Genomic DNA, 18,279 nt, shown 5'->3' with positions numbered 1-18,279 from the left:
AATCGGTCCCTTGTGCTTCATGGTAGCAAATCGATTTTCCCTGGATGGCGGTAAAAAAAAAAAAAGTCATACTTACCTCATCCGTTTGAGCGCAAAGAGTTGGCCGCCACCATCTTGATTGAAGAGCCTGCACGAAATCCCGACGTCATCACGGACCACACAAGATTTCATGATAGATCTTTAATCAAGATGGCAGCAGCGACGTCTTCGCTTTCAAATGGATGAGGGTAAGTATGATTTTATTACATTTTACACTGTATTAATGCTGCCAGATGCATCAGTTATTATGCAATAGCCGCTCCCTGTCATTCCACCCACTACTTACAAAGAAATGCGCTTCGTGGCGTAGTAATTCGTCACAAAGCAATTTTTTTTAGAAAATTCTGCAAAGTAGGCAAAGCAAATTTTTCAGTACTTATGATACTAGAGTCATATGGAAGTACAGAGGCCCAGACACTACTATGGCTATGGTATTGTTCTTTGTACCGATCCTTATCCTGCCAGGCAGCATGGTACTCTATTAGCACTCTTACTATTAGAACGGCATGCTGCAATAGCATAGCTACACAATAGTGCTCTGGTTGACAGGCTAAGGGTTGCTACATCTTTATTAATGCATTTTAGAATTTCTAAGAAATTATTTTTATACACAACTAGATTATATTTTGTTTTTACAAAAAAAATCAATTACAAATTACAGATTGTCATTTATATGTTTTAATTATAGTGAATAAATATTAAAATTATGATTATTTTTAATAAGCGATTACCTTGATTATTTCCCCTCACAACTGTTCAATAGTGTTTTGAGCCAATGCTAGCTGTGGTGCCTTTTTCCAAATAACACCCTTCTTCCACTCCCATCTTATCCCATCACAATTATTTCCTCTTTTTTTCCCTCTTAAATAAAGTTAATTAAAAGCATCTAAAATATTAAAATTATTAACACTTACTGGTCACAACAGCTACCAATGTTCCAATGCCAAATATAAGCCTGTCTCCATTTCCCACACAGTGATATCCTCAATAACCGAAACCATAGCACAAAAGCGAATGGCAGTGGGTTATACTCAGCCACACACCTTTACAAAACATTTTTATGGTATGAATAATCAGTGTAAGTATACGAAGACTGCATCTTATAAGCTCTATAATAATGCAGGACACTTACGTGGTATTATGAAGAGTCTGGTTCCACTTCCAAACGTGAGTTTCTCTGCTGCACTATACACAGTGATTGACCGTCATACAAAAACATAGTCTACACCGTCTGTAGTATTAACTAGTCAAGCAATGACAAAACCTAGCAAAATATACATATTTACTATAGTATACTGTATGTAAAAACCCTGAGGTCTGGCTAAATGAAACCTTATTCCAACTGGAATTCTGTTCGCTATCATACATTATGCACTTTGGAAACATCCAAAGGTTTTCTTCCTTTTATACAATTAGATAGACTTTTACATGGTGTTAGTTTTATTATTTATGTTTATTAAGAAATATTGTACTATTAGGCCTCATGCACAGGGCAAATAATGGATCCACAAAATACTCATCTGAGGCCTTAGACTATGTTCATATCTCCAGTGAAAATTTCCAGCAGGTTTTTCCGGAAGAGAACAGCTTGCCGAAGTTCACCGGATATGGCATTGCCGGATTCAACAGATCACCGCCAGATCCCTTTTGAACGAATATAAAAAATAATGGAGTGCAAAGTGAATGCCATATTTATCAAGCCCCAGCGGCACTTTTTTGACACTTCCAACTAATTGATCAACTGTGTTGTATATGAGATTTCCCCAGCACGCTTATATTTTGTGCTATGCTTACTAATATATTATTCTACTTTTAAAACCACATTGTATGCCTTTTTAATGTCTGTATTTTTCTTACCAAGGTAACACAAATATGGCAATGATCTGTATGTGCCATGATGATAAATACAGAGCGCGTTATCATTTCTGTACATTCTGGCATACACAAGCATTCGTAAATGTGCGCCATTTACGAATGCTTCACTTGCTTTATATGTTATTCATGCATATGCCGTCCCTCTTCTTTTCAATTTACTATACATGATATTGAGCTGTTACAGACAACCAATTTCCTCCCTATAAAGTGCATATTAAGTAAATGTGTATTTTGTACCAACCATTACTCTTCAATATCCCATACTTAGAGTCATGTCCATGTACATTCATCATACACGCCTGGCAATCTGAAAGAACTCACCATACTGAAGATGTCTCCTTTTCCAAAAGTGGATTTAGCAGAAGAGGAGATCCCTGTGATCACACAGTGAAAGTCTCCTTTGCAATAACCTTCACTGGGTGATACGTATCCTGCCCATACTCATCACAGGCATATTCATGAAATGTAGGTCATGCCCTGAATATATCGCTATATTACACTCAAAACAAACAGCAAGAATGTTCCTCTATATAGGATAAATTCATCTTCATTAATGTCGCTGAATGTAGGATTGTAAATATGGATATACGGCATAGAATAAAACCGGACAGGCAGTGACCTCTACTAATCCTTCATGACATTTACAATATATTCAATATAACATTAAAGAAGAGGAAACTAATATTAAAGGGACATTACCATCAGCATTAACAACCTCAATGTGAATAATCTATGTATTTTTTTTGTTTGTTTTTTTTACAAAAAGAAACAACACATGGATGGTTTTTCTAGATATAATTATTGAAGTCCCTCCATGTATTCTACATTAGATGAATTTCTGGAGTGTAATAATATTACAGGCTATAGCTACTAGAGAGGGGTCGTTGATCCAGGGAGTTATTCTGATTGCCTGATTGGAGTCGGGAAGGAATTTTTCACCCCTTAAGTGGGGAAAATTGTCTTCCTCTGGATCAACTTGCAGGATAACAGGCCGAACTGGATGGACAAATGTCTTTTTATGGCCTTATATACTATGTTACTATTTTACTATGTTCTGCTTTTTAACTTCCTCCTTTGTTAAGATTTTTACCACCTCGCTTGACTTTCTTAGTCAGACCATTCACTGCGGCCAGAGAGGAAAGGGATGGGTGACTCAATTTGAGCATCACACATTACATCCTTATCTAGGCCTATCTATAGGGCATCTCTATCTAGGACTATCAGGAGAACAATAGAGCTGTCATTCTGTTATCCAAATTCTACACCTACTATTATCATGAGGATGTCCTTACAGATAACAACTACCCCTTACAGTAACCATAAACAGACCATGGATTGCCTTTCTGCTTAGGAGTTATTATGAATTTAATTTTTAAAAGGTGTAGTACAACTGAAGTGAAAAATACTAAAAATGTTAAAAAAATGTTTTTTTTTATGAATTTTGAGTTTAAAAAATAATACCCCTTTCTGGTGGAAGTTTCCCTTTAACTAATAAGAATAAATGTACTGTATATTTATAGATTTTCTAAAATTACTAAAATAGTGATCAAATTCATTATTATATATTAAAATATTAATTTATAAAAAATGATAAGTTTAACTCAATAACACAGATAGATAAATGTAAAGTTATGCACTTGAGGGCTAATAATCCACATGCAGCATATTTCCTAGGGAGGGGTAACACTGGAAGAGTCACTGGAGGGAGAAAAAAAGATTCAGTTATAAGAGGCGACAAGCATTCTTTACAAAAAGGTTGTGAAATAGCCTGCCGCAGGATCTGGTCACAGCAAATATAGTTGATGGCTTCAAAAAAGGTTTTGATGACTTTCTAATTCAAAATAACATTGAGGCTCCTGAAAATGTATAGAAATCTGGTTCTACACACCCTTTCCCTTTGGCCCAAGCCATTTTTAAAAGAAAGATAGACAGTGATCCAGTGGGATTTGTTCCGTGGATCGATATAGCAGGAATACAGGTTGGACTTGATGGACTTTTGTCTTTTTCCAACCTTAACAACCATCAAACTGTGCAACTATGTAAATATGTAACACAGTGTCTTTCATGCCTTACTTTAAACATTTCTGTTCAATAGAGGAAGGAGGGGTTGTTTGGTGAAGTCTGGAGCAAATGCTTACAGTATTACATTGACTACTATAGAAAGAATGCTATCATGTTATGATGGTGGATATTGTAGCATAGTGAAAGGTAGGTCTTGTATTAGTACATACCTACTGGTAATATCAGTCAGATTACAAGTCGAACCTATATTGCAGCCCACTGTGTCACTCCAAATGCAAAGTGTTTATAACAGTAAAGTGCACAGAAGTTTACCAGTAAGCACATGAAAAGGATATGTATGACCTATTTTCCCATTCCATAAATCTAGGACTGTAATATCCTATTTTCACCAGCAGGGGGGTTAAGCAAGTTTCAAAAAACTAAGTGAGCTGAAAATATGCATGTGCATGTCTAAGAGGTTGTCACACCTTACAGAAGGATCTTCTTGGCATGTGAGTGTTATGTGTGGCCACTCACTTAAGGATGGCGTAAGAAACAGGTGGACACATTTAGAACAGGAACACAAGAACAGCAGCTTTTACTGTACACACTAACAAACTTGGTGGTTTGAGGTTTCTTATACGAAGCAACCGTGGTTAGAGTCTCATGTGTGGAAGAAGCTTATGGTTACAGTTTCTCAGTCTTAAAAGCAACAGGTTTAGCATTGAACCAAATCTGCCTAGTCTTCATCACTCTGATATTGATGACCTATCCTGAGGATAGGTCATCAATATAAAAAAGTGGGAAACCCCTTTAGAAGAATATCTTTAATCTTAGACTTATATGATATATCTACATATTTTAAGAACAAGGCTCTCCTGACTAGTGATGAGCGAACCCACCATGTTTGGGACTGTACCGGACATTTTGATGTCTGTGTATCGAACCCGAACATGGATTTTGGTGCTAAAGTCCGTGCCGGGTTAATTGTTCGTAGTTTAAATAAAGCTTGTTGAAAGGCTGCAGCACAGCCAATCAACAGGCGTTTAAGCTGTGTGCACTTGAAAGCCATCACAGTCATGCCTAGTATTGGCATGGCTGTGATTAGCAGGAGTACCATGTGATCATGCAGGCATAAATGCTGGATCACATGGTGCGCCACCTTTCTGATCTAACTAGTGCAGGGACAGGACACAGCTGCAGGGAGGGAGAGTGTTAGGCTTTTATTAGTTTTAGTTTTAAAAAGTGTGCTAGTGACCTGTAGGCATTATGGATTGGTGCAATACATCTCCTTTGCACCAGTGAGACAGAAATACCATACTTAATCGTGCTGTTCACTCTGAGGGTTTATTGTTGGTATTTTTTCAGCGCAATCCCACTCCTTTGCACCAGTGAATAGGAAACATAATAGTTAATCAGTCTGTTAATTGTGTGGGTGAGACATACCTATTTTTGGGGTGAAAAAACCTTTACTTGCCACCATCACAGAAAAATATAATAGTAAATCAGCCAGTTAATTGGGTCAGTGAGACCTACCAATTTTTGGTGCTTAAAACACTGTACTTGCCACCATCACAGGAATATATAATAGTTAATCAGCCGGTTAATTGGGTCGGTGAGACTTACCTATTTTTTTGTGGGAAAAAACACTGTACTTGCCAACTTCACAGGGATGTATAAAAGTTAATCAGCAGGTTAATTAGGTCGGTGAGACCTACCTATTTTTTGTGTTTAAAAAAACTGTACTTGCCACTATCACATGGATATATAGTAGTTAATCAGCCGGATAATTAGGTCCGCGAGACCTACCTTGTTTTTTTTTTTGGTGAAAAAACACTACTTGCCACCATCACAGGGATATATAATAGTTAATCAGCAGTTTAATTAGGTCGGTGAGATCGACCTATTTTTTGGTGAATAAACACTGTACTTGCCACTGTCACAGGGAAATATAATAGTTAATCAGCCTGTTAATTGGGTCGGTGAGACCTACCTATTTTTTGTGCTAAATACCTCTTTTGTATCCATGACACGGATATACAATTGTTCATCTGTCAGCCAATATTGTGGGTGACTGTAACAAAATGAGCAGAGCATCAACTAGCGGACATGGCTGTGGTCGTGGTGCTGCTGGTGTTGTTGGTGGTGGAGCTCCTGCTGTAGGGAAAGGATATTGTCGATCTGTGCCAGGTACGCGCACAAATGAAACGCCTTCCCCTGGTGCGCACAGGCGACAGGACGTTCTGCATCATTTTATAGGCCCAAATACCGCTCTAAGAATAGTGAGGCCAGAACAAGTAAAGGCAGTAGTAGATTGGATGGCTGAGAGTGCCTCCAGTTCTTTCACATTGTCTTCCACCCGGTCGACTGCTGAAAGTGCAGAATTTGCACCAGCGGCCGACGGGCATCTGTCTTCGACCTTAACACCTTGTACATCAGCCAAGCAGTCTGAGCCTCAAGTCATGCAGCAGCCACTTATGCTTTTTGATGACTCTGCTGGCGGGGTTTTCGTGGGCCATCCACCTAGCCCTGGCCCAGAAGTGACAGAGATTGAGTGCACTGATGCTCAACCACTTATGTTTGAGGATAAGGAGGTGGGAGAACCACCGTAGCATGTCTGTGATGACGATGAAGAAACACAGGTGTCAACTGCTAGGGCTTTCTGCAGACCAGCCAGTAAGGCAGGGGTGAGGAGTGGGTGGAAGATGATGTGGAGCATAATGAGGTCCTAGACCTCACATGGAATCCAGGTCATGCCAGTGGCATGTGCATTTCGGAGGAAGAGGCGGGGGTCACACAGCACCAGCCGCACAGCAAAAGAGGGAGAAGGGTGCAAAAGTAGAGTGGCCATCGACCAGCCAGTACGCTTGCTACTGCCCAACGCGCAAAGAGACATAGCACACCATAGCCAGCACAAAGGAGTTCCCTGGAGTGGCTTTTCTTCAGGCATTGTGCTGATGTCAGGACACGGGTGGTTTGCACGCTGTGCAGTCAGAGCCTGAAGTGAGGCATAAATCTTCTAAACCTGAGGACCACCTGCATGATCTGGCATCTAACCGCAAAGCACGAGCTGCAGTGGAGTAGACACCTCAAGAACCATGAAAGATCAGAGGTTCCTCCTGCTCACCCTTCTGCTGCAGTCTTGGCATCTTCCTCCCCCTCTGGAACGACTGTGGCACCTGCCACCCCATCACTAATTATCTCTACACTGTCCCATGGAAGTGTTCAGCTGTCCATCCCCCAAACACTGGAGAGAAGGAGGAAATGCCCCCCTACCCACCCGGGAGCCCTGGCCCTGAATGCTGCCATTCCGTCTGGTGGAGACGGAGAGTTTTAAAAATGTCATGACGGCAACTGTCCCACAGTACATGGTTCCCAGCCGCCATTACTTTTCCAGGAGGGCCATCCCTGCCCTGCACAAACAAGTGGCAGAAAAAAATCAAGGTTTGCACTGCACAGCACCATCAGTGGCAAGGTCCACATAACCACCGACAAGTGGACCAGTAAATACGGCAGGGAAGTTATATCCCCCTTACTGACCACTGGGTAAATGTAGTGGCGGCTGGGCCTGAGGCGGACAGGGCAGCATGTCCTACTGTTGCCATGGATTGCTAGACGTTTCTTGGTGCCTCCTGTTGCCTCCTCCTCCTATTTCACTTCCTCCTCTGGTTCCTCCTCTACCGCCTCTTCATCATGTTAGCGCAAGACCTGCACCACCAACTTCAGCACAGCCAGGGGGAAACAACAGCAGGCTGTTCTGAAACTCATTTGTTTGGGGGAAAGACCCCACACTGCGTAGGAGCTGTGGGCAGGCATGGAACAACAGACCGATGAGTAGTTGGTGCCGATGAGCCTCAAGCCTGGCCTAGTGGTGTGCGACAATGGGCAAAATCTCGTAGAAGCTTTGGGCCAAGAATGTTTGATGCACATCCCTTGCCTGGCGCATTGGCTGAACTTGGTGAAGAAGTACCCTGATATGTCAGAGCTGCTGCAGAAAGTGAGGGCCGTCTATGTGCGCTTTTGGCATTCTCTCCCTGCTGCTGCTTGCCTGTCTGCACTGAAGAGTAACTTCGGCCTTCCCGCTCACCGCCTCATATGCGACGTACCCACATGGTGGAACTCCACCTTGCACATGCTGGAGAGACTGTGCAAGCAGCAGCAGACGATAGTGAAGTTTCAGTTGCAGCAAGCACGGGTGAGTCGCTCTGCGGAACAGCAACATTTCACCACTTAGTGGGACTCCATGCAGGACTTGTGTGCCGTGTTGCTGCTTCGAGTACTCCACTAACATGGCTAGCAGTGATGACGCTGTCATCAGCCTTACTATCCCACTTCTATGTCTCCTTGAAAAAATGCTTCAGGCGCTGATGCTTCAGGCCACGGTTATCAGGCCAGTCGTCCACAGGTGGCTCAGTGGATGTATTCCTGCACCAACAGCGGCCAGGTACCCAACTGTCCAGCCAGGGCATAGTTTTGGAGGATGAGGAGGATTCCCGTTCACAGCAGAGTGGCACCCAAATCAGATTACGGGCATTACCCAAGCGTGGCTGGGGGGATACAGAGGACACCGACGATACACATCCCACCGAGGACAGCTTGTCGTTGCCTCTGGGCAACCTGGCACACATTAAGGACTACATGCTGCAGTGCCTGTGCAACGACCGAGTTGCCCACATTCTAACCGGTGCTGATTACTGGATGGCCACCCTGCTGGATCCCCGCTACAAGGACAACGTGCCGTCCTTACTTCCATCACTGGAGCGTGAACGAAGATGACAGTGGGGGCTCGGTGGAAGCATGAGGCGGAGATGGAGGAGGAACCATCAGCACCTCAGAAGGGAGGGTTAGCGTGGCCGAAATGTGGAAAAGGTTTGTCTGCACGCCACAATATACAGCACCACCATCTAATACAGACCGTCTTAGCAGGAGGCAGCGTTTCAGCAACATGGTGGAAGAGTACATGTCCACACGTCTGCACATACTGACTGATGGGTCTGCCCCATTTAACTTGTGGGTCTCGAAATTGGGCACATGGCCTGAGCTTGCCCTTTGCGTCTTGGAGGTGCTGGCCTGCCCTGCGGCAAATGTATTGTTCGAACGTGTGTTTAGCACGGGGGGGGGGGGGGGGGGGGGGGATTTGGGGTGATCATTCGCCTGTCCACAGCCAACGTGGACAAGCTCACTTTCATCAAAATAGACAAGGCATTTATCCCACAGTGCTTGTCCGCACCTTGGCCAGAGTAGAGAGGTATACCGATTGCACATAACCATTGTTATACTCCAGCGCAGTTTGTGCATTTTCTTTGCTATTTCCTAATATTTTGGGGTCCTCCACAAACAAAAAAATTAATAAAAATTAAAACTAAATAAAAAAAAAAGTTGGGGACCTCCTCCGCCTCTTCCGCCTGCACCACCATGTCCACCTCCTCCTCCTCCACTGGGATCTCTGCCTCCAGGCTCAAGATTATTATGTTTTATATTGGCAAAGTAGTGAAGTATACTGGGCGCACCCAGCAATTGTTATACTGCAGCGCAGTTTGTACGTTCTCTTTGCCATTTCCCAATGTTTTGGGGCCTCCACAAACAAAACAAAAAAAATATTATTATTATTTTTTTTTTTTTAAAAGGTGGTGTCCTCCTCCGTCTCTTCCGCCTGCACCACCTTGTCTGCCTCATCCGCCTGTACCAGTATGTCCACTTCCTCCTCCACTGGGATCTTCTCCTCTAGGCTCAAGATTATTATGTTTTATACCGGCAGAGTAGAGAAGTATATCAGGCGCACCTAGCTGTTGTACTCCAGCGCAGTTTGTGAATTTTCTTTTCTGTTATTTCCCAATGTTTTGGGGCCTCCACAAACCAAAAAACAACAAAAAGAAAAAAGACCGAAAAAGCAAAAATAATAGTGGTGACCCCTCCGCCTCTTCCGCCATGTCCGCCTCCTCTGTCTGCACCGCCACGTCTGCCTCTTCCACCTGCACCGCCACGTCTGCCTCCTCCTCCACTGGGATCCCTGCCTTCAGGCTCAAGTTTATTATGTCTTATATTGGCAGAATAGAGAAGTTTACCGGCTGCACCTAGCCATTGTTGTACTCCAGCGCAGTTGTGTGTTCTCTTTGCTATTTCCCAATGTTTGGTGGTTAAAAGTTACCAACCCCACAGAAAGAAATTTAAGAATTGTAATATGATGACCCATTTTGAATCCATCCAACTAATGTGGGAGAGGAAATTCTTCTGTGGAGTTTGTCTGTGAAAGTCATGAATAAAAAAAAATAATTAGGAACACCCCCCCTTCATCCGTCTAACTATTGTGGGAGAGGAAATTCTTCTGTGGAGTGTGTCTGTGACATTCTGGAATTTTTTAAAAAATTTAGAACACCGAAGAACACAGAATTGATGGACAAATGGAAAAAAAAAACAGAAAGAGTGTTGGCTTCCTCCCCCGCCTCTTCCACCTACACCTCGACATCTGCCTCATCCTCCATTCGGACCTCCACCTCCTGGCTCAAGATTATTATGTCTTATATTGGCTGAGTAGAGAAATATACTGGCCACACGTCCAATTGACAGTGTTGGCTTCTTCCTCCACCTCCTCTGCCTCTTCCACCTACAATGCCATGTCCACAGCCACCTCAACTTCCTACTCTAATTAGACCTCCGCCTCTTGGTTCAAGATTTAGATTTTTTATTTTTGTGTATTTTATGTTATTTTAAGTCATTTCCCTATCCACATTTGTTTGCAGTGCAATTGTACTTCGGAGCCTTTTGCAGCCCTCTAGCCCTTTCTATGACTTTTTAGAGCCATTATCGTGGCCCAAAGTTCAAGTCCCCATTGAAGTCAAGGGTCAAGTTTGGAACCCGAATCGAAGTTTGAAACGAAGTTCGGCTAAATTCCTCGAACCCGGACATCCAGCGGTCCGCTCATCCCTACTGATATTGAGTTGAGTTAAAAATACATGGTTGACTTTCGAAGCATCGCCTTAACAAAGTTATCTTTCTGCACTCGAGCGCGCCTTATTAGAACTTAACGGATGGAAATAACAGACTAAAAGTGAAAAATTTATTTGGGATATCTTGGAATTTGAAGTTAATGTTTAAGAGCATTAGTCACTAGATCTCTAAATCTCTTTTATGGAACATTTTAGGCAAAACTGGTACATGGCGTTATGCACAGTGCAGAGCCTGAGTGGGTGGAGAATAACACAGACAGGAATCTCTGTTCCAGCTTCTCAAGCATTGAACTGAGCATAATACAATGTATCAGTTTTCCCCAGCTTTTAATACAGTGTATCAGTTTTGCAAAACTTTGAAACAAAAGTAAAGCAAGCACAATGCAACAGCACTTTGCACAAACATAGAATAGATGGACTAATACCATAATCACTATATAAAACGAATATGAGGTACTTAGCAATATATATTTTGATCAAAATCTTGTGTGCCCATCTAGCGCGTCAAGGTGACCTCAATCTTGATGTGAACCTAACTCTATGATCCTCTCTCAGTGCCATCCCACATGTATATTGTGTCAGCTCCATTTATTACACCTCTCTGTGCCAGCAGGCCTCTGAATTCAGGGAGAGCAGACTACAACTATATACTAATTAAAAAGAACCGATGGAAAGGATGGGTTAATTAGGAATGTACTACTGATATTCACAATATTGGTCACCTTGCAGTGGTGGATAGGCATAAATTGTTTTGATCAAATTATATTTGCTAAGTACCTCATATTCATGTTATATAGTGATTATAGCATGTAAGAGTGCTGTTGCAATGTGTTTGCATTTACTTTTGAAGCTTCAGCCATAGCGATGCACACCTGTGCATTGATTTCATTTTGTGTGAGGTGCTAACTAACCTTTGTCTTTGTAACTTTTAAACAAGAGCACCTGCAAGATTCTTATACATTTTTACATAGCCCCCACGCTCCAAATGGTGGCCAAAAAGTAGCACGGTACAGGCCAAAAACATTACTCGTTTCTTCCTTCACATCAATCAAACTTTTAGAAGGGGCTCACATGATAACCTATGGGTGGTCGAGACAGGGATGTTCTAGCAATTAAAAGGTATTGCAATGGGTGTGATATACCTGTTGCCCCCCAAAAAACGAATTGTAGGGTGCAATATACCTGCTTCCACAAAATACTGATTAAGGGGTTAGATATACCTGCTTCCACAAAATGCTGATTGAGGGGTGCGATATACCTGCTTCCACCAAATATTGATTCAGGGGTTCTATATACCTGTTTCCACAAAATACTGATTGAGGGGTGCGATACACTGGCTGCAACAAAATACTGATTGAGGAGTGTGATATACCTGCTTCTACAAAATACTGATTAAGGTTTTCTATATACCTGCTTCCACAAAATACAGATTGAGGGGTGCAATGTACCTACTTCCACAAAATACTGAATAAGAGGTTTGAAATACCTGCTTCCACAAAATACAGATTGAGGGGTGTGATATACCTGCTTCCACCAAATATTAATTCAGGTGTTCTATATATTTTTTTTCACAAAATACTGATTGAGGGGTGCGATATACCTGCTTCTACAAAATACTGATTAAGGGGTTCTATATACCTGCTTCCACAAAATACTGATTGAGGGGTGCGATATACCTACTTCCACAAAATACTGATTAAAGGGTCTGATATACCTGCTTCCACAAAATACTGATTAAGGGGTGCGATATACCTGCTTCCACCAAATATTGATTCAGGTTTTCTATACACCTGTTTCCACAAAATACTGATTGAGGGGTGCGATATACCTGCTTCTACAAAATACTGATTATGGGGTTTTATATACCTGCTTCCACAAAATACTGATTGAGGGGTGCGATATACCTGCTTCCACAAAATACTGATTAAGGGATTCTATATACCTGCTTCCACAAAATACAGATTGAGGGATGCAATGTACCTACTTCCACAAAATACTGATTAAGAGGTTTGACATACCTGCTTCCACAAAATACAGATTGAGGGGTGCGATATACCTGCTTCCACAAAATACTGATTGAGTGGTGCGATATAACTGCTTCCACAAAATACTGATTAAGGGGTTCTATATACCTGCTTCTACAAAATACTGATTAAGGTGTTCTATATATCTGCTTCCACAAAATACTGATTAAGGGGTTCTATATACCTGCTTCCACAAAATACTGATTAAGGGGTGCGATATTTCTGCTTCCACAAAATACTGATTGAGTGGTGCGATATAACTGCTTCCACAAAATACTGATTAAGGGGTTCTATATACCTGCTTCCACAAAATACTGATTAAGGGGTTCTATATACCTGCTTCCACAAAATACTGATTAAGGGGTGCGATATACCTGCTTCCACAAAATACTGATTGAGTGGTGCGATATAACTGCTTCCAAAAAATACTGATTGAGTCGTGCGATATACCTGCTTCCACAAAATACTGATTAAGGGGTTTGATATACCTGCTTCCAAAAAATACAGATTGAGGGGTTTGATATAACTGCTTCTACAAAATACTGATTGAGGGGTGCGATATACCTGCTTCCACCAAATATTGATTCAGGTGTTCTATATACCTGTTTCCACAAAATACTGATTGAGGGGTGCGATATACCTGCTTCCACCAAATATTGCTTCAGGTGTTCTATATACCTGTTTCCACAAAATACTGATTGAGGGGTGCGATATACCTGTTTCCACAAAATACTGATTGAGGGGAGTGATATACCTGTTTCTACAAAACACTGATTGAGGGGTCTGATATACCTGTTTCCACAAAATACTGATTGAGGGGTGAGATATATCTGCTGATACAAAATACTGATTAAAGGGTTCTATATACCTGCTTGCACAAAATACTAATTGAGGGGTGCAATATACCAGCTTCAACCAAAAACTGATTGAGGCCTGCAATATACCTGCTTTCATAAATACTGCTCTTCTCTAGGGACTTTGGTACTGGGTCATTTTGAAAATGACAGGCAGGTTCACCAGGCCGGAGACTAAGTGGGAAGTTGGAGAAAGTGCGGGCGATTACGTCAAAGGACGCACCAAAGTTGGTTGAGTGGCTCACTCAGCCTTCCGCTTTTGCACCCTCCTTATCCTCTGTATCTGCACCTTCCTCACTTTCTGCTGTGTGCACCCCTAAAGACATTGCCACCACCACCACCAAGACCATAGCCCCTCCACTCGAGTTAGAGGAATTATTTTCCCATCCATTTTCAGACCTTACCAATGCGCAGCCATTCTTGGCATCGGATAAGGAAGAGGAGGTAGCAACGGCCGCCACCCAGCGGTCTGACGACAGTACCCAGATCAGCCCAAGGAGGGTGGTCCTGTCTGTTGCTGCCTACTCCGAGATCTCTAATGTCAGTGGTGGTAAAGGTGACTATGATGACGTGTCGATGGTGCCCACAAGAGAGGAAGAGGAGGGGAGTTCAGAGGGAGAGACAGAGCAGCAGATATAGAGCAGAAGGAGGAGAAGCAGGCAGAACTCGCAGTGCACAGGAGGCAAAAAGCAGACTGCAAATGTATCTGGAGCGAGCCATCCTCCATGCACGGTTACATCTTGCGCTCCCAGGACACCTGCACATGGCTCCGCAGTGTGGGCTTTTTTTAACGTGTCAGCTGCTGACAATAGTGTTGCTATCTGCAATCTGTGCTGTCAACGCATAAGTCGCGGTAAGCCCAACACTCACCTAGGGACGACCGCCTTAAGAAGGCATCTGGCCTCCCATCACTGAGCCCAGTGGGAGCAACGCTGTCAGAACCCACAAAGCCACACTCCCGGCGCTCCACGTCCTGCTTCTTTTCCTCCTTCTCTCTCCTCCCATTTGTCCTCCACTCCACCTTCCACAGGCAGGCTTCCGTGGCCCAAATGTTCGAGCGTAAAAAGTTGATGACGCCGGATAACCCTCTTGCCCAATAGCTAGCCCGCCAACTACTGCCATATAAACTGGTGGACTCGGAGGCCTTTAGAAAATTTGTGGCCATTGGCACACCGCAATGGAAGGTCCCCGGAAGGAAATATTTCTCCCAGAAGGTGGCATACCAGAGCAATATGGCCACGTTCAGCGGCAATTGAATATATCTCTGGCACACAGTGTCTATGCCAAGATACATCTGACCACACACGTGGTCTAGCAAACACGGGCAGGGAAGGTACATAACTTTTACTGCCCACTGGGTGAACCTTCTGACGGCCGTCAAGCATGTAACCCATGGCACCAGTGTGGATTTGGTTTTACCGCCACGGATTGCATGCAGGCATGCCTCTTCTTCTCCTCCTCCTACTCCATCCTCCATCTTCTCCTTGGCTGACTCCTTCTTTACCACTGCTACCGCCTCTTCTGCTGCATCCCTCAAGCTCCCCAGAACCTATTCGACGTGCCAGGTGAGAAGTTGCCATGCTTTGCTGCGGCTTTTGTGCCAGGAAGCCAAGAGTCACAACGGTCCTGCACTGCTTTCAGCTCTGCGGTCACAGGCAGATCAGTGGCTAACCCCGCTCAATTTGATAGTTGATAAAGTGATGTGCGACAATGGTGCCAATCTGCTGAGCGAGCTGAAACAAGGCAAAGTGACACACATGCCGTGCATGGTACACGTCCTGAACTTAGTTGTGCAGCGATTCGTTGCCAAATACCCCGGGTCCAGGACGTCTTGCGGCAGGCCAGGAAAATCTCTGGCCATTTTAGATCTTAAAGGGCCATGGCTCGCCTTGCTGATGTTCAGCGGCGACACCACCTGCCCGTCAGATGTCTAATTTGTGACAGCCCGACACGCTGGAACTCCACCTTGTATATGCTTGATAGGCTGCTCCAGAAGCAACATGCCGTTAACGACTACCTGTACGAACTCTGCAGCAGGACAGGTTCTGGGGAGCTTGGTTTCTGTTCACCGTGCCAGTGGCTGCTCATGCGCGATGCATGCAGACTTCTTGCGCCATTTGATGAGATCACCAAACTGGTCAGTCACAGCCAGGGCATCATCAGTGACATTGTACCTTACAACTTCTTTCTGGAGCGTGCATTGCATCGTGTCATTGATCAAGCCGTCGAGAAGCAGGAGCTGGAAGATGAGGAAGTTGCAATGCTGAATGAATTCCCAGGGGGGCTACTCCATCTGAGACAAGTCAGCAGGAGTATGAAGAGGAGTCAGAGGAGTATGGTGGCTGGGGGAAGGAGGAGGAGCAAGAAGAGCAGGATTTAAGGGGGACTTTAAACTTTTCGGGGCTCCCTGGTGTTGTCTGTGGCTGGGGGGAGAAGATCAAGGACGACATTCTCCTGGGTGATGAGCAGGAGCCAGGGTGCTCCACCGCTTCCAATTTAGTGAAAATTGGGGGCCTTCATGCTCCAGTGTTTAAAGAGGGACCCCCGTATAAAAAGCATAAAGGGCAAAGACCAGTACTGGGTGGCAACGTACTTAGACCTTCGTTATAAACACAAAATGGTGGACATGTTACCAGCCACGATACCAAATGTGGCAAAATATTTGCCTGTTTTGTGGACTTTAAAAAGGTGTTTGACTCTGTGTGGCATCCGGGCCCGTTCCTGAAACTTCTGGAGAGCGGAATAGGAGGGAGAACGTATGATGTCATCAAGAGCTCATACACCAGGAACCAATGCAGCGTGAAGGTGAACGGAAAGAAGACGGCTTATTTCCAGCAGGCCCGAGGGGTCAGACAGGGCTGCAGCCTGACCCCAACACTCTTTAATATCTATATCAATTAACTGGCTGCAGCTCTGGAGGCCTCCTCAGCACCAGGCCTCCCCCTGCATGACCGCAAGGTGAAGTTCCTGCTGTACGCCGATGACCTCCTGCTTCTGTCCCCAACAGAGAGAGGCCTGCAAGACAGCCTGGCAGTACTGGAAAAATTCTGCACCAAATGGGCACTACCCATTAATCCTAAAAAGACCAAAGAAGGGCCAAAATAAATCCCCCACTCCTTCATTCACATTAAATGACTCCACACTGGAGGAAAACCAACAGCTACACCTACCTGGGGCTGGAGCTTAACCAATCAGAGAGCTTCAAAGCAGCAATAGAAACACTGAAAGGAAAAGCTTGCAGAACCTTCTATGCCATCAGAAGGCAACTGTACCACCTCAAACCACCAGTGAGGGTATGGCTGAAAACATTTGATGGTGTTATCTCCCCGATCCTGCTTTATGGCAGTGAGGTGTGGGGCCTGTCCACCTACCCAGACCAGTCAAAGTGGGATTCCAGCCCAACAGAGACCTTCCATCTAGAGTTCTGCAAATACCTCCTCCAAGTCCATTGCAGCACCTCCAACATGGCGTGCCGGACAGAGCTGGGCAGGTTTCCACTATGGCTCACTGTGCAGAAGAGGGCAATATCATTCTGGGCGCACTTACAGGACAGCAGCCCCGGCTCTTACCACCACCAAGCCTGGCTGAGCCACAGGGCCCAGAGCAAACCGCGCGCCCTCCAACTGAGTGTCAGCTGTCTGCCAGCCAAAACTCCCAACATGCCCTGAACAAAGCACAAATAAAGGGGGTCATAGAGAGCTGCAAAGAGCGATACATAGAGGAATGGAGAAGCGAAATAAACACCTTCCAGAAACGTACTGTATACAAATCACTGCAAAGGGACTACACCATTGCGCCCTACATGGAGAGGATACCCAACCCCAAACACAGACAGACCCTGAGCCTGTACAGACTGAGCACCCACAGCCTGGAGATGGAGACGGGGCGGCACAGGCAGACATACAAGCCGCGGGAGAGCAGACTGTGCCAGCAGTGTGTGCAGGGGGCCCTGGAGGATGAGGCAAACTTCCTGCTACACTGCAGCAAATACTCACCTTTGAGGGCTACTTACTTCCAGAGACTCTCCGCTCACATCCCGGATTTCACCTCCATAGATGAGCAGAGGAAACTCCACATCCTACTGGGGGAAGAGGAGTCCACTGTGGAGATCGATGCCCAATATGTTTATACCTGTCACCAGCTGAGAGGAAGATGAGACACCATGGACTATTATACCCCCATACTGCCCCTTTAACCCAACATCCACCCCTTTAATTCCCACATCAAACCCCCCCCTCCACAATACCTATTATTTATTTTGCTTTGGCAATGCTAAATGTTTTACTTGGGCGTGCCAATAAAGCTTTATTGTATTGAATTGAATTCATAGACAGATAATGAGATATATACATAGATAGTTAGGTAGATAGATAGATAATGAGATAGATAGATAATGAGATAGAAAGATAATAGAGAGATAGATAATAGATAGATAATGAAATACATAGATAGATGATAGATAGATAGATAGATAGATAGATAGATAGATAGAATGGGGTTTCGCTCTGGTAGACAGAATTAGCGGACGCAGTATAGAGG

The 18,279-nt window shown here is 44.1% G+C and overlaps 1 protein-coding gene across 4 annotated transcripts in view; it reads right to left on the bottom strand.

Annotated features, from left to right (window-relative positions):
- The window catches only part of LOC120988998 (M1-specific T cell receptor alpha chain-like), a 377,020-nt gene that overhangs the window by 51,077 nt on the left and 307,664 nt on the right, over positions 1 to 18,279 (bottom strand). The window contains exon 3 of one of the 4 annotated variants that reach the window (XM_040416837.1): positions 17,602 to 17,608. The exons of the other annotated variants lie outside the window; for them this stretch is intronic. Within the exon in view, the coding sequence (XP_040272771.1) occupies positions 17,602 to 17,608 (7 nt within the window). The remainder of the gene's footprint in view (positions 1 to 17,601; positions 17,609 to 18,279) is intronic. 4 annotated transcript variants of the gene reach the window in all.

This window comes from Bufo bufo, chromosome 2, assembly GCF_905171765.1.
Source record: "Bufo bufo chromosome 2, aBufBuf1.1, whole genome shotgun sequence".
Lineage (NCBI taxonomy): Eukaryota > Metazoa > Chordata > Amphibia > Anura > Bufonidae > Bufo > Bufo bufo.
Note: the sequence above shows the minus strand (reverse complement) of the source record. Positions and strands in the feature narration are given on the sequence as shown.